The sequence below is a fragment of the Pongo abelii genome, chromosome 5 (assembly GCF_028885655.2).
Source record: "Pongo abelii isolate AG06213 chromosome 5, NHGRI_mPonAbe1-v2.0_pri, whole genome shotgun sequence".
In the NCBI taxonomy this organism is placed as follows: Eukaryota; Metazoa; Chordata; class Mammalia; order Primates; family Hominidae; genus Pongo; species Pongo abelii.
The window spans coordinates 24,518,881-24,545,240 of record NC_071990.2 but is presented as its reverse complement, the minus strand read 5'-3'; the positions used below and the strand labels follow the sequence as shown (position 1 = coordinate 24,545,240).

General features: G+C 44.5%; 1 protein-coding gene across 3 annotated transcripts in view; it reads left to right on the top strand.

The window, feature by feature from the left end:
* The window catches only part of GPLD1 (glycosylphosphatidylinositol specific phospholipase D1), a 120,858-nt gene that overhangs the window by 76,109 nt on the left and 18,389 nt on the right, over positions 1 to 26,360 (top strand). For all 3 annotated transcript variants that reach the window (XM_063725390.1, XM_024248181.3, XM_054557286.2), the window contains 13 exons: positions 1,370 to 1,477; positions 1,705 to 1,732; positions 1,825 to 1,964; positions 5,792 to 5,857; positions 8,184 to 8,304; positions 11,993 to 12,132; positions 14,422 to 14,608; positions 18,742 to 18,852; positions 20,407 to 20,481; positions 20,582 to 20,738; positions 21,622 to 21,763; positions 22,767 to 22,872; positions 22,960 to 23,053. In XM_063725390.1, coding sequence (XP_063581460.1) covers positions 1,370 to 1,477; positions 1,705 to 1,732; positions 1,825 to 1,964; positions 5,792 to 5,857; positions 8,184 to 8,304; positions 11,993 to 12,132; positions 14,422 to 14,608; positions 18,742 to 18,852; positions 20,407 to 20,481; positions 20,582 to 20,738; positions 21,622 to 21,763; positions 22,767 to 22,872; positions 22,960 to 23,053 — 1,475 coding nt within the window. The remainder of the gene's footprint in view (positions 1 to 1,369; positions 1,478 to 1,704; positions 1,733 to 1,824; positions 1,965 to 5,791; positions 5,858 to 8,183; positions 8,305 to 11,992; positions 12,133 to 14,421; positions 14,609 to 18,741; positions 18,853 to 20,406; positions 20,482 to 20,581; positions 20,739 to 21,621; positions 21,764 to 22,766; positions 22,873 to 22,959; positions 23,054 to 26,360) is intronic.

Here is a 26,360-nt window from a genome sequence, read left to right as displayed (position 1 = left end):
GGAGGTTGCAGTGAACCGAGATCGCATCACTGCACTCCAGGCTGGGTAACAGAGTGAGACTCTGTCTCAAAAAAAAAAAAAAAAAAAAAAAATTAAAAAAATAAGTAAAATGTCCATTGGTTCAGTCCAGAAAGACGGGACAACTAGAAGCGAGAAGGAGGCTTTCAGGTCATAGGTAGTTACAAGACATTCTTCAGAATTTCCAATTAGCCTTTCACTGAATATGCAATTTACAGGAATAGTCTCACTTATGCTGTAGTCTGGTTTAGTGAAACATTTAGGCAAAGGAAGCAATTGGATATACCTTTGTCTCAGGTGAGCAGAGGGATGATTTTTGAGTTCTATCTGTCCTTTGCCCACATGAATTTCCTTGTGGGAAAATTGTGAGGGAGATATGTAGCTTTTAATCTTTGTAGCAATCTCACTTAGAAATAGATTGGGAGGGCCAGGTGCGGTGGCTCACGCCTGTCATCCCAGCACTTTGGGAGGCCGAGGCAGGTGGATCACCTGAGGTTGGGAGTTCGAGACCAGCCTGACCAACATGGAGAAACCCCATGTCTACTAAAAATATAAAATTAGCTGGGCGTGGTGGCACATGTCTGTAATCCCAGCTACTCGGGAGGCTGAGGCAGGAGAATTGCTTGAACCCGGGAGGCGGAGGTTGCGGTGAACGGAGATCGCACCATTGCACTCCAGCCTGGGCAACAAGAGCGAAACTCCGTCTCCAAAAAAAACAAAAAACAATAACAACAACAAAAAAACCACACACACAGAAATAGATTGGGAGGCAGGTTTGCCCTACACGGTTCCCAGCTTGACTTTTCCCTTTAGTTTAGTAATTTTGGGGTTCTGAGATTTATTTTCCTTTCACAATACTTTTATACTTTGTTTTACTTTTTTGTATACTTTATATACTCTGAAATTAAGATGTCAGGGTGAGGAGACATTTTTATAATAGTGTTTTTAAAATAATTCTTTTCAATTCAACTTGAAACAATAGAAATACTTTAAATTACTTCTTGAACTCTGAATTCACAAAATTAACCACTCCTTTTGTACGTTATAGTTAGTTTCCAATCTGAGTATACCTACATAAATGTTTGATTAAGTTACCAGTTGTTTGCTCTGCATCATTGGGCCAATTATTTAACTTTTCGGTGCCTTAATCATTTATTCTTATGTAAAACGGGAATATGATAGTACTAACCACCTGAGGTCATTGCTAGGATTAAATAACTAGTGCATGTAAAGACTTTTATATGGTGCCTGGCACAAAATAATCACGGAATAACTGGTAGCTGCTGCTGCTGCTGTTACTATTTTCAGCTTCAGAATCAAAACAACTCTTACTTTATTCTGCATTTTTCAGGTATGTGCCAGTCAAAGATCTACTGGGAATTTATGAGAAACTGTATGGTCAAAAAGTCATCACCGAAAATGTAATCGTTGATTGTTCACATATCCAGTTCTTAGAAATGTAAGTGTAACTCAGAGGACAATTTGCAACTGATTTTGTTGTGACTTCCTTCGCACAGTTTTTATGTTTTTGTTTCCTGAGACTGGATTTCGGATTTATGGGTTCTGCTTATTCAAAGGCGGTTGCATGACAGTGGAAAAGGATGGATGGAACTTTTTCTTCATTATTTGCTTCATTTCTCTGTTAGAAACTGCAACTCACAGCCAAAATTATTGTTTATGTTGCAGGTATGGTGAGATGCTAGCTGTTTCCAAGGTAAAGGCTTCATTCTTCCAAATCTTAAAGGATTTTAAAGATACCAGGAATAGTACCATATTCATTTTATTTTTTCTTTCTCTCTGCCATAGTTATATCCCACTTACTCTACAAAGTCCCCGTTTTTGGTGGAACAATTCCAAGAGTATTTTCTTGGAGGACTAGATGATATGGCGTTTTGGTCCACTAATATTTATCATCTAACAAGCTTCATGTTGGAGAATGGGACCAGGTGAATTCATATTCCATTTCTATTACCAATCACTCCCTGCCTTTTTACCCCATCCCCCAACATAACTCTCAGGTTTTTCAGCTGATCACATAAAAACAAAACAAAACAATCTCATGAAGTGCTTTCCTAACCTATTCAAAGAGGGAAAGAATGGAAACTCGGTGATCTTATAAACTCGACTGGTTCCCATCCAGTTGGCTTGGTTGATGCTGCTCATGTTTTAGAAACAGAGAGATAGTTATTGCAATATTTGGAGTCTGTGAGAAATGGCTCAGCCAGGCAGGAATCAGCCAGGTGGTGTTCCATTTGTTTCTTTCTATTTTGAGACAGAGTCGTGCTCTGTTGCTCAGGCTGGAGTACAGTGGCATGATCTCGGCTTCACTGCAACCTCTGCCTCCCGGGTTTAAGGGAGTCTTGTGCCTCAGCCTCCCAATCAGCTGGGACTACAGGTGTGCACCACCATCCCTGGCTAATTTTTTGTATTTTTAGTAGAGATGGGGTTTAGCCATATTGGCCAGCCTGGCCTCAAACTCCTGGCCTCAAGTGATCCACCTGCCTTGGCCTCCCAAAGTGCTGGGATTACAGGTGTGAGCCACTGCACCCAGCCTCCATCTGTTTCTTTTGGGAAAACCCATGCTGGGGGCTGGAGTGCCAGGTCTCCGCAGGTCCCAGAGTGGCTGTGTTCTTGCTGTGGTGACACACCTCTCCACCCTGACTACACTCTCAGGGTTTGAGGGTGTCAAAGGATACCTCACCTAATACTAAAAAAACAGAAGCAAACAGAGCCATAGCTACATGCCCCGACACACACTCCAACATAAAATAAGAAATAAATGCATTTGTAAAACATTCTGTTGAAATTTGACATCTAGCCCACGTGGGACAGCTGCTGAACCTCCAGTTCCTTTTCTTCTCCTAAGCATGCTCAGGACAAGTATTAATCAGAAACTCAGCCCAAATATAGATAAGGTAGACTGTGATTGTCCCCACTTCTAGCTGTAGTAGATCATTAGACTCTCACAGAGTCTTACACTACTCCTAGATCAGAGAGAGCCAAGGCTCCTCTGATAACCCATTTCTTTCTTTTTCTTTTTTTTTTTTTTTTAAGAGCACATGTGTTTTTGTTTTTTGTTTTTGAGATGGAGTCTTGTTCTGTCACCCAGGCTGGAGTGCAGTGGCATCATCTCAGCTCGCTACAACCTCCACCTCCTGGGCTCAAGTGATTCTTGTGCCTCAGCCTAGAGTACCTGGGACCACAGGCTCACACCACCGCGCCAGGCTAATTGTTTGTATTTTTGGTAGAGACGAGGTTTTACTGTGTTGCCCAGGCTGGTCTCCACCTCCTGAGATCCAAGTGATCCACCCGCCTCAGACTCCCAAAGTGCTGGGATTACAGGCATGAGCCACCACACCTGGCTGGAAAACCCATTTCTTTTTCTCTGTTCTTTTTTTTTTTTTTTTGAGGCAGAGTCTTGCTCTGTCGCCCAGGTTGGAGTGCAATGGTGCGATCTCAGCTCACTGCAACCTCCACCTCCCGGGTTAAAGCGATTCTCCTGCCTCAGCCTCCCGAGTAGTTGTGACTACAGGCATGCACCACCACACCTGGCTAATTTTTGTATTTTTAGTAGAGACAGAGTTTTGCCATGTTGGTTGGCCAGGCTGGTCTCGATCTCCTGACCTCAAGTAATCCACCCACCTCTGTCTCCCAAACTGCTGAGATTACAGGCGTGAGCCACCACGCCTGGCCCAGAGAACCCATTTCTGACCATACTGTTGGACATGCAGCCTCTCCCCACTACTGACCTGAACCGGGTTGAGATGTGGGTGTGGCTAGGAAGCACAGGGCAGCCCCTGAATCAGGGAAAGGGCAGAGTGGGAAGCTTAGGCTGTACCACCAGCAGTGGGAAACAGGGTTCTCTGGGCAGGACCTGTGCCTGGGAGACTGTTCCAGGTCAGGATCATAGCAGAGTTGGCTGTTTATAAGTTGGAATGGCCTACAGAATGTAGGTCCAGAATATTATACTGGGTGATGTTCCTTTACCCTTATAAACATTTGCTAGTACCCAAACAGTGTTAACCATAATTATATATTGTGTTGATTTGAAACAAAATTCCCTTTGATGACAAATTCGACCTTAGCTTGGTACATAATAAACTTGTTTTTAACACTCAGTGAGTAACAATTTGGCAGGGATAGCAATCTCATATGAATGCCACTTTTAATAGTGAAATAAACCTCAACTAAAATCCCCAAGCTCTCCTGTGGACGTGGGTTTTTAGGTGCATACTGCCGTGGTTGTACAGAATTTAAGAGAGCTGCCACTCATTACTGAGTTATCTGGAACAAGTTGCTAAACCTTCCAAAATCTTATTTCCTCACCTATAAAATTGGGACAGCAATACTATTTTTATCATAGGATTTTTGTAAGGAGTAAATTAGATCAGTCATGTAAAGGGTTTAGCATAGAGTAAGCACTTACTAAGTATTGGTTACTATTATTATTAGAAGGAAGCAAAGTTTGTATTGGAAGGACTCATAACGTATGGGCATGTTTGAGTGATTGACCTGCACTTACTTATATAATCCAAACTGGAAAACATTTTTTGGTATTCGTTTTTGGTTTGGTTCTCCAAATAGCTAAGGAAAGATGTATAGCTGGACCTTACTCTTTCGTTGTCTCTTGATCCCTGTCCCAATTTACCAAGGTATAAAATTCCATGAGTTGATTGCTTCTTTGCATACATATACAGAGAAAGATTCATCAGAATTTATGAAAATTTATGGGAAATTCAGAGAAGTCTCCAAAAAGAGACAACACAAAAAAATTCATAACAGAAAGGAAAACATAAATATGTTCATAGTAACAGGCATTTCCCAGCTTACTAAGACAGGTTATCTTCCAAAGCTCACTTATGTTATTTGGTATATTTTCCTTAAAAAAGCAATGAAGTAGTGGTGGTTACATTGCTGAGAACTCTACTCACCTCAAACACTATTTGAAAGTGTAGCGCTAATGCTGTAAGGCTGCCTTCTGCATCCTGTGGTGGAGAAGAAAAGGTTCAAAGAGAGAACCTTTTCCTCAGCTCAAACCTGGCCACAGAAATGTTTTGATAGGAAGAGTTTGCCTTCAGCTTTTTCCCACCTCCTTTTTGGAATCCCTTTTTCAGCAACTAATTTTCTTCACCCCTACACTCCACATTACTTTTGTATTACCCCAGCCTCCCTCAGTGACCTCCATACAGATCTTAAGATAGTCTTCATTCCAGAATACTCTTCTTATATTAATACCTGCTTCCTCAATGCTTCTGTTCAGTGTTGGGGGAAAGCCTCTAATGGGAAGAGTTTATCTCTTACGTTCTCAGAGGCTTTTTCACTTGTAAAAGGGGATCCTTCATTAGCTATTTAATTATTGAAATTATGGAATTTTTTTAAAGAAATGAAATTGAGAAATTCAGACACATATAGACATAAATGTGTATAATTGGGCAGAAGGTGACATAATTGGGAACCAGTTTTGATCACAGTCTCAAATTCTGAGACATTTCGTGTTAGCATGGAACAAGCTCAGCAGGTGGAGCGGGGAGGGAAGAGGAAGGCTGAGTCTGGCGTGACCGGCAGCGTGGGGCTGCCTGGGATACCATATAGTGATAGCCGTCAGCCTATCCACCCTCTCTGGGAGAACATGGGCTCTTAATTGGTCCTGTATGGCTAGATAATGAACACTTTAAGCCTTTGGGAGATGATTGAAGCACACTGCCGATTCTCGGTAAAATTCATGCTTGTGAAGAAGTAGACAAATGTCTAACTCATTTGACTGTTTCCTCAGTGACTGCAACCTACCTGAGAACCCTCTGTTCATTGCATGTGGCAGCCAGCAAAATCACACCCAGGGGTAAGTGGATTCCAAAATTTTTCATGGAAAAAGTACATCTCACCTGGAGGAGATGCCCTATAGAGGTTGAGAACATGGGATCTGTTGAGAGACAGCTGTAGGTTCAAATTCCAGATTTGTCACATGCAGCTGTGTGATTTTTAAACAAGCTGCTTGATTTTTGGAGCTATAGCTTCCTCCTTTTGCAAAATGGAAAAAGCACATCAACACTCCCAGAATTATGGTGTGGATGACATGCAGTGGTGGATGTAAAGCAATTAGCACATGTTGAGTTGTTCTTTAAATGGTAGTTAGTGGCTGGGCACAGTGGCTCATACCTGTAATCCTAGCACTCTGGGAGGCTGAGGCAGGAGGATCCCTTAAGTCCAGGAATTCAGGACCAGCCTCAGCAACATAGTGAAACCCCTATATCTACAAAAAATGAACAAAATTAGCCGGGTATGGTGGTGTGTGCCTGTAGTCCCAGCTACTTGGGAGGCTGAGGCGGGAGGATTGCTTAAGCCTAGGAGTTCGAGGCTGCAGTGAGCTGAGATCAGGCCAATACACTCCAGTCTAGGCAACAGAGTGAGATCTTGTCTCAATAAAAGAAAGAAGAAATGTAGTTAGTATAACTATCAATATTATTGTCTTACTCATAAACTTTACCCAGATTTTACGTGAAAATTTATCGATGAGACAGTGTCTGGAGAAGCCCTCAGTGGTAAGGGCCAGAGGCCTGGTTTGTATTTTAAGAAATGATATTTTCTGCTGGAGTCAGGTACCAACTACCAGTCATTTATGCATTCATTTAATAAGTTATTAATATTACAAATATGTGTATATTTATTAATAAAATATAACAAAATAACACAAATAATAAAATATCATTTATTAATCAGTAGGTGCCAGGAACTGGTTCAGGCACTAGAGAGATCATTGTGAACAAGACAGAAACAGTTCCTCCTCTTGGGTATATGGCCTGGCAGGTAGATGGGCACTAAACAAGTAATTGTGGACATTGTTAAGTGCTAGGAAGAAAAAATGCAAGGTGCTCTGGGGATTTGCAAGCGTCCTGGCCTGGGCACAGGAGAGTTCTCCTTGAAGAAGTGATGGCTTAACAGATATTTAAGTGTCAGGAATTAAAAATGCAGGGTGCTCTGGGGATTTGCAACAGAGCGTCCTGGCCCTGGGCACGAAAGAGCTCTCCTTGAAGAAGTGATGGCTTAACCGAGATATTTAAGGATGATCAAGAGTGAGATACTCAAAAATAGAGTATTGCAATGATAAAGGTACTGAGAGGAATGATCTTAGCACTTTGGAAGAATGAAAATTACACAAAGTGTTCAGTGAAGTCCTCATTGTTATATTTGAATTGGGTAACTTTTTTTTCTTTTTCTTTTTTTTTCCTAGCAAACCATTCCTTCAACATACTTTTGTTGTTTTTTAATCACATTGAGCACCTTTTGATTAGGCTTGCAGTCTTTCTTGGGGTTGCCAGAACCCTGACACTAGTTGGTGTCATGCCCAGGGCCCCGTCATTTATGACTGTTGTCCACTCCCTACTTCAGTCATTTCCGAAGCCTCTCTGGCTCCCTGAGTCATCTGCTTTATGGCTGGTTGACATCTTTGAATGTGAAAATGTATTTTTATCGTATAATTAATTCTAGCATGTCTTTGAAGATAAATCAGTATGCTGGCCAGGCACGATGGCTCACACCTGTAATTCCAGCACTTTGGGAGACCGAGGCAGGTGGATCACCTGAGCTCAGGAGTTCGAGCCCAGCCTGGCCAACATAGTGAAATCCCATCTCTACTAAAAATACAAAAAAATTAGCTGGGTGTGGTGGTGCATGCCTGTAGTTCCAGGCTACTCAGGAGGCTGAGACAGGAGAATTGCTTGAACCCAGGAGGCGAAGGTTGCAATGAGCCGACATCGTGCCACTGCACTCTAGTCTGGGTGACGGAGCAAGACTTCATCTCAAAAAAAAAAAAAAAAAAAATCGGTATGCCTGCATACCAGTTTCCCCACCAGCTGATACCTGTTTCTAAATTTTTTCATAATCTGGAAAGAACTGAAGCCTTTTACTCCTACCATAGAGCTCTGATATTATAGGAAATATGTTTTATAAGGATAGGCTTTTAAGCCTTGGAAATGTGTTTACTAAAAGATTTTGTGAAATGAAGCTTTTTTCCAAAACTTTGTTTTCTGTGTTGCTCCTTCAGCTTTCTGACGTTAAAATTTTGTACTCTTTTAACCTGTGATTAACATGACTATATTCTTCAACTCAGTTTTACAGGGGGTTGTTTTCTCAGTCGTAAACAGTTTATTCCTTTTTCTCTTCAACAGCTCGAAGATGCAGAAAAATGATTTTCACAGAAATTTGACTACATCCCTAACTGAAAGTGTTGACAGGAATATAAACTATACTGAAAGAGGAGTGTTCTTTAGTGTAAATTCCTGGACCCCGGTAAGAATTTTCTGCTCTAAGTTGAGAAAGAAAGAGGAATGCTGCTTCTTGAGATACCTTGTTTCGCTGAGTCCCTGGGTATTTATTTGTCCATTGAAATTTACCTGTGGTGGGATGTGGTGGCTGGGAGGCTGAGTTGAGAGGATCCCTTGAGTCCAGGAGTTTGAGACCTGTTTGGGCAACATAGCAAGACCTTGTCTCTATAAAAAATAAATAAATTAGCTGGGTGTGATGGCTGTGCCTGTTGTCACAGCTACTTCGGAGGCTAAGGCAGGAGGATTGCTTGAGCCCAGGAGTTCGAGGCTACAGTGAGCTATGATCATGCCAGTGCACTCCAGCCTGGGCCTAAGCATGTGCCAGGCCAGCAAATACTCTTGGCATCCATATGTGGTTTGTTCTGGAGATGCCCTGAGTCTGCACCTCAGTGGTCTCTGTCAAGTCAAGATGACCCTGGGCACCCAGGACAGTCCTTCTTTGGACTTAGTCCCAAAGGCGTTCACAATGTTGAAGGATCACTGTGCATAGCCCCATTGTGTATGAAATTCATCAATGAAGTTATCTGTTAAGTGAAGACACTCTACTGGGGGATATAAAATGAAAGACAAATGAACTCTGACCCTTTAAAAATATGAGTCTGAAAGGAGTGACAAATACAGAAATAACCATTATGTGAGTAGACTACAACGCATACCATGGTGAGGTAAGGGCATCATTAGATAGCAGGGAGAATGGGTGTGGTGGCTCATGCCTGTAATCCCAGCACTTTAAGTGGCTGAGGCAGGTGGATTGCTTGCGCTCAGGAGTTTGAGGCTAGCCTGGGTAACATAATGAGACCCTGTCTCTACAAAAAAATAAGAAAAATTAGCTGGGCATGGTGGTATGCACTTGTAGTCCCAGCTATTCGGGAGGCTGAGGTGGGAGGATTGCTTGATCCTGGAAGGCAGAGGTTGCAGTGAGCTGAGGTTGCACCACTGCACTCCAGCCTGGGTGCTAGAGTGACCCCGTCTCAAAAAAAAAAAAAAAAAAAAAAAAAAAAGCAGGGAGAAAAGCTTCACCTTGGAGGCTATGAGACAGAGAAGGCTTCCTGGAGGAGGGGACATTCAAGTTAGGCCTTGGACAGTAGATAGTGTTTCATCAGTGAGAGTACATTTCTGTTAGTGGGTTGGGAAAGTTTCAGGTGTTGGGAAATCTGAGTAGTCGTATTTGCCTGAAACACACGACAAGGAATATGAGTTACTGTGAGAGGCTTAGGAAGCTAAGTAGGCATTGGATTGTAGTGGGCTCTTAATGTCAGAAGGGTTTAGACAGCTTTGGGAATTGGGGAAGGGTCTGGTTTAGGTTTAATGCTCTGCTGTTACTGCCTTAAAATTCTTAACAATTTTTTTTTTTTTTGAGATGGAGTCTTGCTCTGTCGCCTGAGCTAGAGAGTGCAGTCGTACCATCTAAGCTCACTGTAACCTCTGCCTCCCGGGTTCAAGCAATTCCCTGCCTCAGCCTCCTGAGTAGCTGGGATTACAGGCACCCGCCACCATGCCCGGCTACTTTTTGTATTTTTAGTGGAGACGGGGTTTCACCATGTTGGCCAGGCTGGTCTTGAACTCCTTACCTTAGGTAATCCGCCCACCTGGGCCTCCTAAAGTGCTGGGATTACAGGCGTGAGCCACCGCACCCGGCTTTAACAATTTTTTAACAAAAGGCTGCATGTTTTAATTTTGCCCTGGCCTCCTTAAATTATGTAGCTGGTCCCGGACCGGGGAGCGGAACCTCTATCAAAGCACATGTCATTTTGTCTTGCCATATTTGGATTTTCTCCTTTGCAAAAAAATGAATTGTCTAAGGAGGTACTTTATGTTCCCAGTGTCTGTTGTGGTACCTGGCATATAGTAGGAGCTGATTAATTGTTTCCTGGATGAATGAGCAAGTCAGAGCTAGGCTTTAGGATGAAGCAATCTATGCATGGCCTGCCAGTGAGATTAGAATGGGCAAAGCAGAAGGGCATACTCGTGTCTGAAAGATTCTCAGACCCTGTGCTTTCCCAGAGCCTGAGCCATCTGGGCTGCCTTCATGCTTTGAGCCAATTGTTCTCTGCTTTGGAGCAGACCTAGGAAGTCTTGTTTGGTCTCATGTCACCCTTGGGCAGATTTAGAGTTGTGTCCCCTTAACTTGGATGGATCTAGTATCTGGCCAGCTTGTTCAGGGCCACTCTAGTTTGTGTTTTTGTCTCCACAGTAACCACATTAAGAACGATTCAGCATCCCAAGCTGAGGGGCTTGTTGTCCCCCAAATTCTCTGGCATATGGCTCCTAGCACTCTGCATGTGACCTCTCATGTCTGCCTGGCAGCAAATACAGCCGCATCTCAACTTGGGTGTGGTTTGGAGGATATCTTGTTTTTTTTTTTTTTTTCCCGAGACAGAGTCTTGCTCTGTCACCCAGGCTAGCGTGCAGTGGCACGATCTCAGCTCACTGCAGCCTCCATCTCCCAGGTTCAAGCGATTTTCCTGCCCAGCCTCCCAAGTAGCTGGGACTACAGGTGCCTGCCACCACTCCCAGCTAATTTTTGTATTTTTAGTAGAGATGGGGTTTCCACTATATTGGCCAGGCTGGTCTCGAACTCCTGACCTTGTGATCCACCTGCCTCAACCTCCCAAAGTGCTAGGATTATAGGCGTGAGCCACTGCGCCTGGCTGGTCTGGAGAATATCTTTGGCATCCTGGTGTTGTTCCAGTTTATTTGTTAAAAAAAAAAAAAAAAATATATATATATATATATATATATACACACACACCTATACAAATACAATTAAAGTTCTAGATTGAAAGGACTTGTTCTTTTTTTTGTTGTTGTTGAGACAGGGTCTCATTTTGTTGCTCAGGCTGTAGTGCAGTGGTGAGATCTTGGCTCACTGTAACTTCAACCTCCCAGGTGCAGGTGATCCTCCCATTTCAGCCTCCCAAGTAGCAGGGATTACAGGCACGCTCTACCACACTCAGCTAATTTTTTGTATTTTTTGTTGAGATGGGGTTTCTCCATGTTACCCAGGCTGGTCTCAAACTCCTGGGCTCAAGCAACCTTCCTGTCTCAGGCTCCTAAAGTGCTAGGATTACAAGTGTGAGCCACTGCACCTGGACAGACTTGTCTTTTAAAAAATTTTAGTCCACCGGGCATGGTGGCTCATGCCTGTAATCCCAGCACTTTGGGGGAGCCGCGGCAGGTGGATCGCTTAAGGTCAGGAATTCAAGACCAGCCTGGCCAACATGGTGAGATCCCATCTCTACTAAAATACAAAAATTAGCTGGGTGTGGTGGCGAGCACCTGTAGTCCCAGCTACTAGGGAGGCTGAGGCAGGAGAATTGCTTGAACCCAGGAGGCAGAGGTTGCAGTGAGTTGAGATCGTGCCACTGCACTCCAGCCTGGTGACACAGCGATAACTCTTTCTACCCATGCTGGTCCCAACCTCTCAGGCCATAACTCTACCATCCCTCAGCATAAGTTGGGGGTATGATTTCACTATCCTAATTGCCTGTCCTAAGTGATCTTACTTGCTGATAGGAACTAATGTTTTATTTTGTTGTTTAGCACTTCTAAAAACTCATTTCCTTTACACAAGTCCAATACTTTGGACAGGAAACAGTAGCTTTGTTGATTATGCTATGTGTCTTTACTGTATAACGATTTTTTTATTTCAGGATTCCATGTCCTTTATCTACAAGGCTTTGGAAAGGAACATAAGGACAATGTTCATAGGTGACTCTCAGTTGTCACAAAAGCATGTCTCCAGCCCCTTAGCATCTTACTTCTTGTCATTTCCTTATGCGAGGCTTGGCTGGTACGTATAAGTTTATCTAACTTGTGAATGTTTTCTTCAGTATTAATTTTATTCAGTCATTCTGCAACTGTTTTTTATTTCATTTTATTTTATTTTTGAGACAGAGTCTCACTTTGTCACCCAGGCTGGAGTGCAGTGGCTTGATCTTGGCTCATTGCAACCTCTGCCTCCCAGGTTCAAGTGATTCTCTGCCTGAGCTTCCCAGTAGCTGGGGTTACAGGTGCGCGCCACCATGCCCGGCTAATTTTTGTATTTTTAGTAGAGACAAGGTTTCACCATGTTGACCAGGCTGATCTCGAACTTCTGGGCTCAAGTGATCTTCCCACCTTGGCCTCCCAAAGTCTGGGGATTACAGGCATGAGCCACTGTGCCCAGCCCTCTGCAACTGTTTTAAATGGTGCTTGTTAGCACCTTGTTTGTCAATCAATTCATCATCAACAAAAGCATTAATTTATTTGATTTAAAAAACATTTTTTTCTGTACTAGAGATGGGGTCTTGCTATGTTGCCCAGGCTGGTCTCAAACTCCTGGGCTCAAGCGATCCACCTGCCTCAGCCCCCCAAAGTGCTGGGATTACAAGCATGAGCCACTGCACCTGGCCAAAAGCATTAATTTAATGGTTATTGTAACAATGAAATGATCTCCTTACACTTGGTCAAATATGTTTAAATACAAGGAACTTTCGGTTTACTAAATAATCACAACAATAAAGGATTATTTCATGGAATTTTTGTAAAGCCCTGATGTTCTTGGAGATATATTCTTACAGATTTCTTTTATAATCTAGTCACATCAGAAGGATATAAGCAGATAGCTGTTGTGATTTAAATATTATAACTTCATATGGTAAAAGCTGGTATACCATGACAATTTTATAAAGAGAATGTTAGGAATTCCTCTGATTTTAAAATTCAACCAAAACTAAGCCCCCAAAATAAATAAAAACAATAAAAACAAAACAAAACAACAACAACATGCAAAACTAAGCCCAAGTATATAAAAGTGACTATTTTCTGGAAGTTTGGATGAAGGCTTTTTAAAAAAATCATACTCCTTAATTCCAAAGGGCATTGCATTTCCTTGGCACAATTTCCTGACAGTCCTTCATTTCAGGGCCTGTGTGCATTCAGCTCTAATGCAGGAGGTGGGGAGGTGAATGCTGTCTTTACTGGTCGTTCACTTGTGTGTAATGGCTCTTCTTGGCCACCTCACTAAAAGATCCAAAAGTCCTCCTGCTGGGCTGGCAGCTACACAAGCACAGCCAGCCACAGGGACATCCCTAAGGCCATTAGTGGCCAGCATTGAGCCTCCAAAGTGCAGAGAACAGCAGCGGATCCACTGGAGTGTCTGTCCCTCCCACCAGGTATCACAGCCTTAAACAACTGCTCTTGCCTTTTTCCTTTGTTCTGCCGTTTGTTCTGATTTCGGCTCACTGCAACCTCTGCCTCCTGGGTTCAAGCGATTCTCCTGCCTCAGCCTCCAGAGTAGCTGGGATTACAGGCGCCTGCCACCATACCTAGCTAATTTTTGTATTTTTAGTAGAGACAGGGTTTCACCATCTTGGCCAGGCTGGTCTCAAACTCCTGACCTCAGGTGATCCACCCGCCTTGGCCTCCCAAAATGCTGGGATTACAGGCGTGAGCAACTGCGCCTGGCCTGCCATTTATTCTTCATGTGGTGATAAGAACTAGAATAAACAAATGACTTTTGGTCTTTCCAGCCCCAGTAGTGATACTTGAACCTTTGACTTGGTTTATCCAGCTCTATAACTGGTGGCTCTTGGAATCTCATCTAGGAGCCTCTACTAAATATGTTGGACACTTGATTTGGCTCACTACCAAGTGCCTATGTGGCTATGGTAGAAACATAGTCTATTTCACACAAGCTCGTCTTTGATCAGGTAACACATTGAAATGAATTGAGCAGATCAGAAAGTGGCCCACGGGGCTTGGCTGGACATGAATTTCCTCTCTACTCTCAGGCAAGCCCTGGTTTTGTGTATAAGACAAGAAGCTTCATGAGTATACTTTTCATCCTCTCAGGTTATGTAGTCCAGAAATGCTTAGAGGCCTTGAATTGTCCATTTTTATTTTATTTTTCCCCTTGAAGAATGAGACTGAATCACACTAACAATACAACCTGAGAAGTGAATATTCACAACAGTCACGCGGGGTGGAAAAGTCAGTGAGAGAAAGTTAACAGACTGGGCTCTAGAAAGGAAAGAAGCAGGCGACAGCTTTAACCCTAGTGCTCAGTGCATACCATGGTGGGTCCCTTCACTTCCCTAAGGGCAATGACCTCAGCTGACCTCAACCAGGATGGGCACGGTGACCTCGTGGTGGGCGCACCAGGCTACAGCCACCCTGGCCACATCCACATCGGGCGCGTGTACCTCATCTACGGCAATGACCTGGGCCTGCCGCCCGTTGACCTGGACCTGGACAAGGAGGCCCACAGGATCCTTGAAGGCTTCCAGGTGAGACACCATCTCATCCTTTCTCTTCTAGTGGTCAATAGCTACTGCTTGCATTTTGTGGCAGATTCTCCAGGATGAGTAACTAATAACAAGAATAATTACAGTAACAGCTGGTGGTGTACATTTGTGAAGCACTTTTTATTTTTAAAAGCATGTTTACATCATTTATTTTATTCTATCATTAGTCTAATACCTTCCAAAAACACACATGCTATTAAGAACTGCTTTGAGTGGCCAGTTGGGATGTGATTTCTTGATAATATAATTGATAATATAAAACCTCTTTATACACACACACACACACAAAATGTATGTATTTATAAAACTTTGTAAGTATTTTAATTAATTAATTTATTTATTTGAGATGGAGTCTCTTGCTCTGTCACCCAGGCTGGAGTGCAGTGGCGCAATCTCTGCTCACTGCAACCTCTGCCTCCTGGGTTCAAGCAATTCTCCTGCCTCAGCCTCCTGAGTAGCTGGTACTACAGGTGCACACCACCATGCCAGGCTAATTTTTTTTATTTTTAGTAGAGATGCAGTTTTGCCATGTTGGCCAGGCTGGTCTCAAACTCCTGACCTCAGGTAATCCACCCGCCTTGGCCTCCCAAAGTGCTGGGATTACAGGCGTGAGCCACTGCACCCGTCCAGAATTTTAGATTCACAGAAAAGGTATAAAGACAGTACAAAGAGTTCCCATGTACTGTTTACTCATTTTCCCCTATGTTAACATCTTATATAATTATGGTATACTTGTCAAAAATTAAGAATAAAAACAACACTGGTACATCACTATTAACTAAATGCCAGACTTTCTTTAGATTTCCTTCTTTTGTCCTAAGTGGTTGGTTATTCATCACCTGAAAAAACTCGCAGTGACTACAAACGTTCCTCGTGGAGTCCAAGCATTAATTCCTCCCAAGAGTGCTAGGGTCCTGGAAAGTTTTTCTAACATCAGAGGCTTTAGTTTTTGTAACAGCAATAAGCAGGGGTGAGGGGGCGGGGTAGACAGAGCCCTGCTACTAGTCACCAACGAGTGTGGGGCTTTTGGTGATACTGGCCTGGCACTGCATTCTCTGAGTGTCATATGTTAGGGGGAGGAACCCTAGACTTCCGGTCAGATCGTCGTGGTTCTTGTTCTGGGCAAGCCACTTACCCTTTTGCTGTGAAGTTAATCCTGTGAAGAGAAAATAAGATGGCACACCTGAACATGCTTTTTTTTTTTTTTTTTTTGAGATGGACTCTCACTCTGTTGCCCAGACTGGAGTGCAGTGGCATGATCTTGGCTCACTGCAACCTCTGCCTTCTGGGTTTAAGTTATTCTGCCGTCTCAGGGTCACAAGTAGCCAGGACTACAGGCATGCACCTCCATGCCCGGCTAATTTTTGTATTTTTAGTAGAGACGGGGTTTCACCATATTGGTAAGGCTGGTCTCGAACTCTTGACCTCAGGTGATCCGTCTGCCTCAGCCTCCCAAAGTGCTAGGATTATAGGTGTGAGCCACCACGCCCAGCCATGCACACGCTTTCAAAAATAAGAGGTACAATGATTTATGATCTAGTTTAGGCTCTGATGAAAGGAGCTCTGAATCCAACATGTACAAATAAGGTGACTGGCCAGTGTGTAAGGTCACAGTCCCAGAGGGACAGCATTTTTCAGAGCCTTCTGACACCACATGAAAAATTTCCAAAATAAATCTATCTAATTCTGTTGCTTCTTACTTCTCTACAAAGCCTTTCCCTGTCAGACTGTTGTGTAAAGTGTAAACCTTTGGGTGCATATAGACAGGGAATAAGAGAGGCAGCTGCTTCCTGTGGCTGCTAAACTCTCTTAAAGACCACTTGGGTGAGAAAGGAAGTGGCTCCATGCTCTCCTCCCCTAGTGACCTTTGATAATTTCAAAGATGGCAAGATAAAGGCATGGACGAAGGATGGGAATCCTGCCCTCAGGCCCTGACTGCAATGAGCATCTCCGTGTCCTCATTGGTACAATGAAGGTTTATGATAGGTAACTCAAGGCCTGGCCTGCTTTAAAATTCTGTGCTCCTCTCGGAATGACTGGCTGGCCCGTAGGAGGGCTGGATGGTGCAGCTGATAGTGATAAAATGAACCAGTCCTCAGCTAGCAGAGCCCTGAGTTATTGGTTCCCACCCTGCCCTAGTGTGTTTTGTGTCCCCAAGCAATCTTATCTTGTTTATCAAGTTTCTGCCTTATAGAAAGGGGCAGTGCTTATAGATGCCACTGCACACGGGTGTGGAGAGATTACCTAATAAATAATGGTCATGGGTCCTTCAGCATGTGTGTTATGTGGCAAGCACCACTGTGTGAAAGGCCATTCATTGTTTTGTAAGCTGTGAAAGAATTGGAGAACCTGGCTGGGCGCGGTGGCTCATGCCTGTAATCCCAGCACTTTGGGAGGCCAAGGCGGGCAGATCCTAAGGTCAAGAGATCAAGACCAGCCTGACCAACGTGGTGAAACCCTGTCTCTACTAAAAATACAAGATTAGCCAGACGTGGTGGCATATGCCTGTAATCCCAGCTACTCGGGAGGCTGAGGCAGGAGAATCGCTTGAACCCAGGAGGCGGAGGTTGCGGTGAGCCAAGATCACACCATTGCACTCTAGCCTGGGCAAGAAGAGCGAAACTCCATCTCAAAAACAAAAAACAAAAACAAAAAAAAGAGAAAGAATTCGAAAACCCAATGAATTACTTTCAGGTCTAGGCTGATTCCAGACGGTAGGATAAGAAAGATATAGAAAGTCCACTTTGGAAAAAAAAAGTCTCTGAAGAGATTGAGTTTTCCATCTGTAAACCGTTAAAGTGAGGATGCTAGCAGTTCCTACCTTAATCCGTTTAAAGTGCTTAGAACAATGTCTACAGCAGCACCGTCCTGCAGACTTTCTGCCCTGATAGGAATGTTCTGTAGCTGTGCTGTCCAGTGCGGGAGACATAAAACACAGGGTTTGAACATCTGAAATGTGGCTACTGCAACTGAGAAACTGTATTTTTATTATTTATTTATTTATTCTGTTTGTTTGTTTGTTTTGAGATGGAGTTTCGCTTTTGTTGCCCAGGCTGGAGTGCAGTGGCATGATCTCAGCTCACTGCAACCTCCGCCTCCCAGGTTCAGGCGATTCTCCTGCCTCAGCCTCCCGAGTAGCTGGGATTACAGGTGCCCGCCACCACACCTGGCTAATTTTTGTATGTTTAGTAGACATGGGGTTTTGCCATGTTGGCCAGGCTGGTCTCAAACTCCTCAGGTGATCCGCTCGCCTCGGCCTCCCAAAGTGCTGGGATTACAGGCATAAGCCACTGCTCCAGGGCTGAAACTGAATTTTTGATTCTATTTAATGTTAATTACTTTAAATTTAAATGTAACAGCCCTATTTGGCTAGGGGCTACCACCTTGGTCAGCATGGCTCTAGAACATCCTGAGCATTTAACAAATGTTAGCTATTGTTGCTGATGTTATATGATTATTTTAGATACTTTCCTTTTTTGTTGTTGTTTGTTTTTGTTTTCTTAAGTTGGAGTCTCGCTCTGTTGCCTAGGCTTGAGTGCAGTGGCACGATCTTGGCTCACTGCAACCTCTGCCTCCCGGGTTCAAGTGATTCTCCTGCCTCAGCCTCCAGAGTAGCTGGGATTACAGGCATGTGCCACCATACCAGGCTAATTTTTGTATTTTTAGTACAGATGGGGTTTCACTATGTTGGCCAGGCTGGTCTCGAACTCCTGACCTCAGGTGATCCACCTGCCTTGGCCTCCCAAAGTGCTGGGATTATAGGTGTGAGCCACCGTGCCCGGCCTATTTTAGATACTTTCAAAGATAAGTTTTGTGCTTAATGTGGGTCAGAACATACACGAGGCTATTTTCTACAAATCTAGAACTCATAACAACTGACCCTCTACTTTCTAGCATCTCTGCTTCCCCTCAAGGCAGACAGACATGCTGAAAATATACTTAGGGCAGAGCTCCCTAACTGATATGTTGCAGATATGTTACAGCTTGCTGCACCTTCGGCTTTTGGGTGGCGGGGGGCAGGGGTGGTCCCCAGGCCTCTCTACTCCCTGGGAGTCAGGAGTGCTCTTTCTGAGGCCGTGGCTCAGCCCAGGGGAAGTAAACTTGTGCCTCTTCAGCCCTCAGGTCGGTTTGGCTCGGCCTTGGCTGTGTTGGACTTTAACATGGACGGCGTGCCTGACCTGGCCGTGGGAGCTCCCTCGGTGGGCTCCAAGCAGCTCACCTACAAAGTAAGGCTGCTGCTGGGGTAGGGTTGGAGGAGAATGGGGTGGCGGGGAGGGGACTCTGAGGGAGGCCAACGCTGGGGTGAGCCCCTGGAGCAAAGCAGACAGCCAGTGTGTGAGACAGAGCATTTGTGAGCAGATGATCACAGGCTCCTATGGGGTTCTTGCCGTGACCTTGAATTACCTTGTAGCACCTGCTGCTGCCTCCCTGGCCTTATTTTGGCCTTATGGTTTCCGAATTCCACCAGGTACTTTGCTCTTTTTTTCGTCCCCCACCATGCTGAATGCCAGTGAAAGGAGACAGAAATCCCAGCTAATCTGTAGTTTCTGGTTATCACAACAGCGAGGTGACTTCCCTGGACCTCTCCTCAAATGCTGGATCCCTGCCTGTTGCCTCCTTTCTTACTGAGGCAGAGATCCTGGACCCTGGCCCACAGGGCTTGCTTGCTTCCCACCACGCATCCGGGCGCCATGTGTGACCATGGAGGTTGAGGGCCCTCCCTTGCCAACTGCCCTCCGCAGGCTCTCCTCTTACCCCTTCCTCCTCACACTCCATTTCTAGACATGCCAGCGATCTGTCACATCCTGAACTCATCAGGCTGTCTCACTTTGCGACCTTTGCTCGTACAGTTTTCTCTGCTTGAAAAGCTTTTTCTCCCCTGTCTTTTTTTAGGAGTGACAAGTCACTTCTTGCAGAAACTATTACCTAACTCCTGGGCGAGGCTGATACTTATTTGTCCCCACGTAGCATCCTGTGCTTGTACCTGTTATATCCCCTTCTTCCCTGGGTGTCATAATGACCTGTGTGCCAGCCTTTCAGAAGGAAAGAGATTGGTCTTATTTGTGTACCTAGTACATGGCTTATGATGGAAAAGAAGTGCATGTAGAATGAATGAGGATGGAGACAGGCAAGTTATAAGAGGAACTGATTGTTAACACAGAATAAAATAGCACAGCGTGTATCCTCAGGCAGACAAGTGGTACCGATGTGGTACGTTGGCGTTCATATATGCCATGGGTACAACAGGCTGTGGCCGGGGGCTTCATGGAAGAGCCTGAAACTGTGCTGGTCCTTGAAGTGGGCAAGGAGTTGAGTAAGTCATTCTGCAAGCACACTGCACAGTTGTGTGTGGAGGATCTTGAGTAAGACATCAGGGAGACAAAGATATAAATGACATCATTTCTGCATTGCAGACTCTCATAGTCTGATGGAAGTGACAGATTTTTAAAAAATTCCTTTGAGCCCAGCAGCAATGCATAGGATGGATTTCTGTCTGTCATTAAGCTCCCAATCATTGGGGGTGGTGATAATTTGACAAGGTCTCACTGTAATTAAAAAGATTTTTTTTTTCGTGGACACAGGATCTCACTATGTTGTCCAGGCTGGTCTTGAACTCCTGGCCTCAAGCAATATTCCCACTTGGGCCTCCCAAAGCCCTGGGATTATAGGCATCAGCCACCATACCTGGACCCAGAGTCAGGCCTTTTTGTCTTCTGTTATTTAAGGTTCTTGGGTCACCACCAGAGCCTCATGTCTATCTGCTGTTTGTCCTTATCTAGGGTGCCGTGTATGTCTACTTTGGTTCCAAACAAGGAAGAATGTCTTCTTCCCCTAACATCACCATTTCTTGCCAGGTATGTTTACCACTTTAGCCAGGTGCAGAAACCTAGAACTCGCTGTATCCTAACTGCCACTAGGGCTGGGTAAAATGTGCTTTCCTGGTTTCTTCTTAAGGACATCTACTGTAACTTGGGCTGGAGTCTCTTGGCTGCAGATGTGAATGGAGACAGTGAGCCTGATCTGGTCATCGGCTCCCCTTTTGCACCAGGTGGAGGGAGGCAGAAGGGAATTGTGGCTGCGTTTTATTCTGGCCCCAGCCTGAGCGACAAAGGTAGTGCCTGACGGGGAATGGGTGGAGACCATGGCTGCTGTGTGTGTCTACGATAACTTATCCTGCATAGAGGTTTATGTCCTTTTTCCTTATTCCATATCATTTCACCAACATTTTCTATCAGTCTGTTACTCTTAAAGATGTTCTGGCAAGTGATGTGCATAGATTCACTGAAAATACAAAAGGTGACCCACAATTTCTAGGTAGAGAGCCAAAGAGGGAAAATAGACTATTCCCATAGTGTCTCCATGTAAAATAGAAACCCTGAGAAGGCTTTGCACCAAAGGCATCTCAGTGGTGCTCTCGACTGTCCATAGCCGTTGTTGTTGTTGTTGTTGTTGTTGTTTAAGACAGAGTCTCCCTGTGTCACCCAGGCTGGAGTGCAGTAGCATTATCTTGGCTCACTGCAACCTCCACCTCCCAGGTTCAAGCAATTCTGTCTCAGCCTCCTGAGTAGCTGGGGCTACAGGTGGGGACTACAGGCGCATGCCGCCATGCCCGGCTAATTTTTGTATTTTTAGTAGAGACGGGATTTCATCATATTGGTCAGGCTGGTCTTGAACTCCTGACCTCAGGTGATCCACCCACCTCGGCATCCCAAAGTGCTGGGATTACAGGTGTGAGCCACCACACCTGGCCCAGAGCCTTTTTAAATAGCATCCTCTGCTCCACACAAGTGAGCTCTAAAAATGTATTTCTCGTATGAATTGTGAGATTCAATGACGTTGGGGTCCTGGGATCAGCATGGGGACATATAAGACCTCTGGCAAAAACTCAGCAAAATGAACCAACTTCTATTAGGCTACGAAAAGGACCCTTTATTTTCATCCCAGTAGTTCTCTCACTTAAAGTATTAGTAAAAAGGACGAGTTGTCTTCTTTAGAAAAACTGAACGTGGAGGCAGCCAACTGGACGGTGAGAGGCGAGGAAGACTTCTCCTGGTTTGGATATTCCCTTCACGGTGTCACTGTAGACAACAGAACCTTGCTGTTGGTTGGGAGCCCGACCTGGAAGAATGCCAGCAGGTGAGGCTGATGCTGGGGGCTGGGAACCATGAACACAGGGGCAGGTACCTGCTGCTGTGGAGCGCACTGAGCGTCAGGCTTAGGGAAAAGGGCTAGGAAATGCTTGACTTTCAAAGGAAAAGCCAAGGCTCTGGGCAAGGTTGCAAATTCTCCTCCTTAGAAATTTAAAAATAGACAAGTGTATTATTTTCTCACAGTTCTGGAAGCTAGAAGTCCAAGATCAAGGTTGAGGTCAGAGGGTTGGTTTCTCCTGAGGCCTCTCTCCTTGGCTTGCAGATGGCTGTCTTCCCTGTGTGTGTGTCTGTGCCCCATTCCTCACTTCTGTTTTTTCTTTTGGGAGGAGGGGGTGAGGGTTCACTCTGTTGCAAAGGGCAGAGGGCAGTGGTAACTCACTGCAGCCTCGAACTCGTCCTCCTGCCTCAGCCTCCTGAATAGCTGGGACTACAAGTTGTGTGTGCCCATGCTTAGCTAATTTTTTTTTTCAATTTAAAAACATTTTTGTAGGGATGGGTTTTTGCAGCATTGCCCAGGCTCGTCTCAAACTGGCCTCAAGTGATCCTCCTGCCTCTCCTCTTCTTTGAAAGACACCAGTCCTATTGGATCAGGATCCACCCGAATGACCTCATCTTAACTTAATCACCTCTTTAAAGACTCTGTCTTCAAATAGTCACATTCAGAGATACTGGGGGTTAGGACTTCAGTGTAGGGATTGGGGGGACCACCACTGAGCCCATAACAGTAGGTACCCCTGTATCTCTATCCCAGAGAGTCTGCTGGGAGGCTTGTCAGTTGGGAGGCAGGATGGTGGGTGTGGCACCTGGAGAGCCTGGATGTTGCGATTAACTCCAATAATCCCCACACTTCCAGGCCTAGGGTCACAGAGACAGAGAGCCTGCTGGGAGGCCTGGATGGGGGGAGGTGCATTTCCTTTCCTTGCACCTGAGTACCTGGCCAGCTGTCAGTCTTGTGCCCTGGCAGCTAAGCCCAATGTGCTTCCTTCTAGGCTGGGCCATTTGTTACACATCCGAGATGAGAAAAAGAGCCTTGGGAGGGTGTATGGCTACTTCCCACCAAACGGCCAAAGCTGGTTTACGATTTCTGGAGACAAGGTATGACAAGCCCTCCCCCCCACAGGAGAGTGGACACTCCAAGGAAGCTTTCTCACCTATGCAATATTGATTTATTGTATCTCACAGGCAATGGGGAAACTGGGTACTTCCCTGTCCAGTGGCCACGTACTGATGAATGGGACTCTGACACAAGTGCTGCTGGTTGGAGCCCCGACGTACGGTAGGTCACACATCGTGAAACTTTGCTTCCTTTCAGTCATGTGGCTCCTTGTACACATCGTATTGGAAGAAAGTGATGAGATCTGGAGCTGAACAGCTCTAGGTTTCAATATTTCCTTTTTTAATTAATAGCAATCTATGTAACTTTGGGGAAGTTACTTAACCTCTCAGAACTTTTGTATCACCATCTACAAAACAAATTATAAATATCTATTTCAGGCCGGGTGTGGTGGCTCACACCTGTAATCCCAGCACTTTGGGAGGCCAAGGTGAGAGAATCACTGGAGGTCAGGAGTTGGAGACCAGCCTGGCCAACATGGTGAAACCTTGCCTCTACTAAAAATACAAAAATTAGGCAGGCGTAGTGGTGCACACCTGTAATCCAGCTACTCGGGAGGCTGAGGCAGGAGAATCACTTGAATGTTGAGAGGCAGAAGTTGCAGTAAGCCAAGATCACACCACTGCACTCCAGCCTGGGCAACAGAGCAAGACTTCATCTCAAAAATAAAATAAAATCTGTATTTCAAAGGTTTGTTGAAAATGACATATGAAAGTAACTTAGTGTATTTTTAAAGCCCCTATCCCATGGAACTTGGAGCTAGAGAAAAATTGTATAAGTCAGTTCACTAGGAACAGGTCCACTATGAGGACCTGTCTTTTATTTTTCTTTTTTGAGACAGTCTTTCTGTGTCACCCAGGCTGGAGTGCAGCCGTGCGGTTATGGCTTATGGCAGCCTTGACCTCCTGGGCAAAGTGATCCTTGCACCTCAGCCTCCTGAGTAGCTGCGACTACAGGCAGTCAGCCACCACATTATCTAATTTTTTATTTTTTATAGAGAGAGGGTCTCAACATGTTGGCCAGACTTGTCTCTAACTCCTGGGCTCAAGTAATCCTCCCACCTCAGTCTCCCAAAGTGCTGGGATTACAGGCATGATCCACTGCACCCACCCCTGAAGACATACTCTAGTAAACCATTATTTTGTTTAATTTATGGGAAAGATAGTCTTTTCTTAAAAAAAAAAAAACAACAAGAAGAACTATTTCCTCCCAGATTATAAAGGTGAATTATGCTTATTGTGGAAACTTGTGAAAATACAAGGAAATATATAGAAGGAAAAAAAAATCACCCCTTACCCAGATATTTAAAAACTGAAGCTTATGCTATATATAATATTGTCATTCCTAATTTTTTGACTTATTTTATATCTTAAGCACATTCTCATGTTAGTGAATATTCTAAAACATGATTTTTGACATCTGCATTGCATTTTTTTAATGCCAACATTTACTAACATCATCCTGTTGCTGGAATTGTAGGCTTGTTTCCAGTTTTACACTATTGTGAATAAAGAATTATTGAACACTCATGTACCTAGTCTTTGACTGCCTTTCTGATTAGTTTTTTGGATAGATTCCTGGAGATGGAATTCCTGGAGTAGAGGTTCTAATCTTTCTAAAAGCTCTTGTTATATATCATCAAACTATTTTTCAGAAAGGTTGTTGTTTCTTGCAATATGGGAAAGATTTGAATAATAAGCAGAAGTGGGTCAGGCAGGCAGGGTGCAGTGGCTTACGCCTGTAATCCTAGCACTTTGGGACGCAGAGGTGGGTGGATCGGTTGAGGTCAGGAGTTAGAGACCAGCCTGGCCAACATGGTGAAACCCTGTCTCTACTAAAAATACAAAAATTAGCCAGGCATAGTGGTACACACCTGTAACCCCAGTTACTCCGGAGCCTGAGCCACAACAATTGCTTGAACCCTGGAGGCAGAGGTTGCAGTGAGCCAAGATGACACCACTGCACTCCAGCCTGGGTGACAGAGTGAGACTCAGTCTCAAAAAAAAAAAAAAAAAAAAAAAAAAAAGAAGTGGATTAGGCAAAGGAATGGCTAAACTTTTCATTAAATCGAAGACACAGCATTATAACAAAAAAAGTGCTGACTTAGCTTTGGAATCATGTTGGAGACCAAAAGAATGACGGTCATGATAACTCAGTATACCACTGGAGGCTATTTGAGTAAGCAGCAAAACTGTTTCTCATAAATGCAGAATGTTGGCAAACTGACAAACTGCGTCTGCCACCCAGAAGGAAAGCTGAGGACAGTCACGCCCCAAGTGCAGTGTTTCTTGTGATTAGGCACATCTGAAGCCTGTTAATAATAATATGAACCTGTGATCAATTAAGCAGCTGACCAATCGTTACCTCCTCCTCCCTGCTCTTGCTAACCAATAAATGGGGAGGGCTGTGGAAGCTCGGGAGCTAGCTGCCTTTGCTCACTAGGAGCAAGGAGCTCTCTTCTTCCTCAGTTCCCCTTCCTTTAAAACAATTTCTTTTGCTTTAAGTTTTCACTTCTACGTTTGTCCTCCTTTGTTCAGTCTTGTAATGACGGTCTCAAGCAGTGACAGTAGTAATTGCTGTAATGACGGTCTCAAATAGTAACCATAGCAGTCAGCCGCAGAATCATTTTTGCTTTTCAGAGTCTAGGGAATGATTTCTAAGCTCTTGCAACACACATTATTAACTTTATTTTCTTCACCACTCTTTCTACCCAAGTGTTGTGAATTAGAGTTTCTCAAACTTTCTTGGTTTTGGTGCCCTTACTCTCTTGATAATTTTTTTTCCTATGATAAAGTACAATATAAAATAGAAGGTCAGGCATGGTGAGTCATGCCTGTAATCACAGCACTTTGGGAGGCTAAGGCAGGAGGATCACTGGAGCCCAGGAGTTGAAGACCAGCCTGGGCAACACAGTGAGACCCAGTCTCTACAAAAAATTTAAAAAATTGGGCCAGGCCCAGTGGCTCATTCCTGTAATCCTAGCACATTGGGAGGCCGAGGTGGGCGGATCATGAGGTCAGGTGATCGAGACATCCTGGCTAACACCGTGAAACCCTGTCTCTACTAAAAACACAAAAAATTAGCTGGGCGTGGTGGTGGGCACCTGTAGTCCCAGCTACTTAGGAAGCTGAGGCAGGAGAATGGCGTGAACCCCGGAGCCAGAGCTTGCAGTGAGCTGAGATTGCGCCACTGCACTCCAGCCTGGGTGACAGAGTGAGACTCCATCTCAAAAATTAGCCGGATGTGGTGGCATGCACCTCTGGTCCTAGCTACTCAGGAGACTAAGGTGGGAAGATTGCTTGAGCCCAAGAATTTGAGGCCAGCCTGGACAATATAGGGAGACCCCATCTCTACAGAAAAAAAAAAAAAAGCCAGGCATGGTGATGGGCACATGTAGTTCCATCTACTCAGGAGGCTGAGGTGGGAAGATCACTTGAGCCCAGGAGTTCAAGGCTGCAGTGAGCTATGA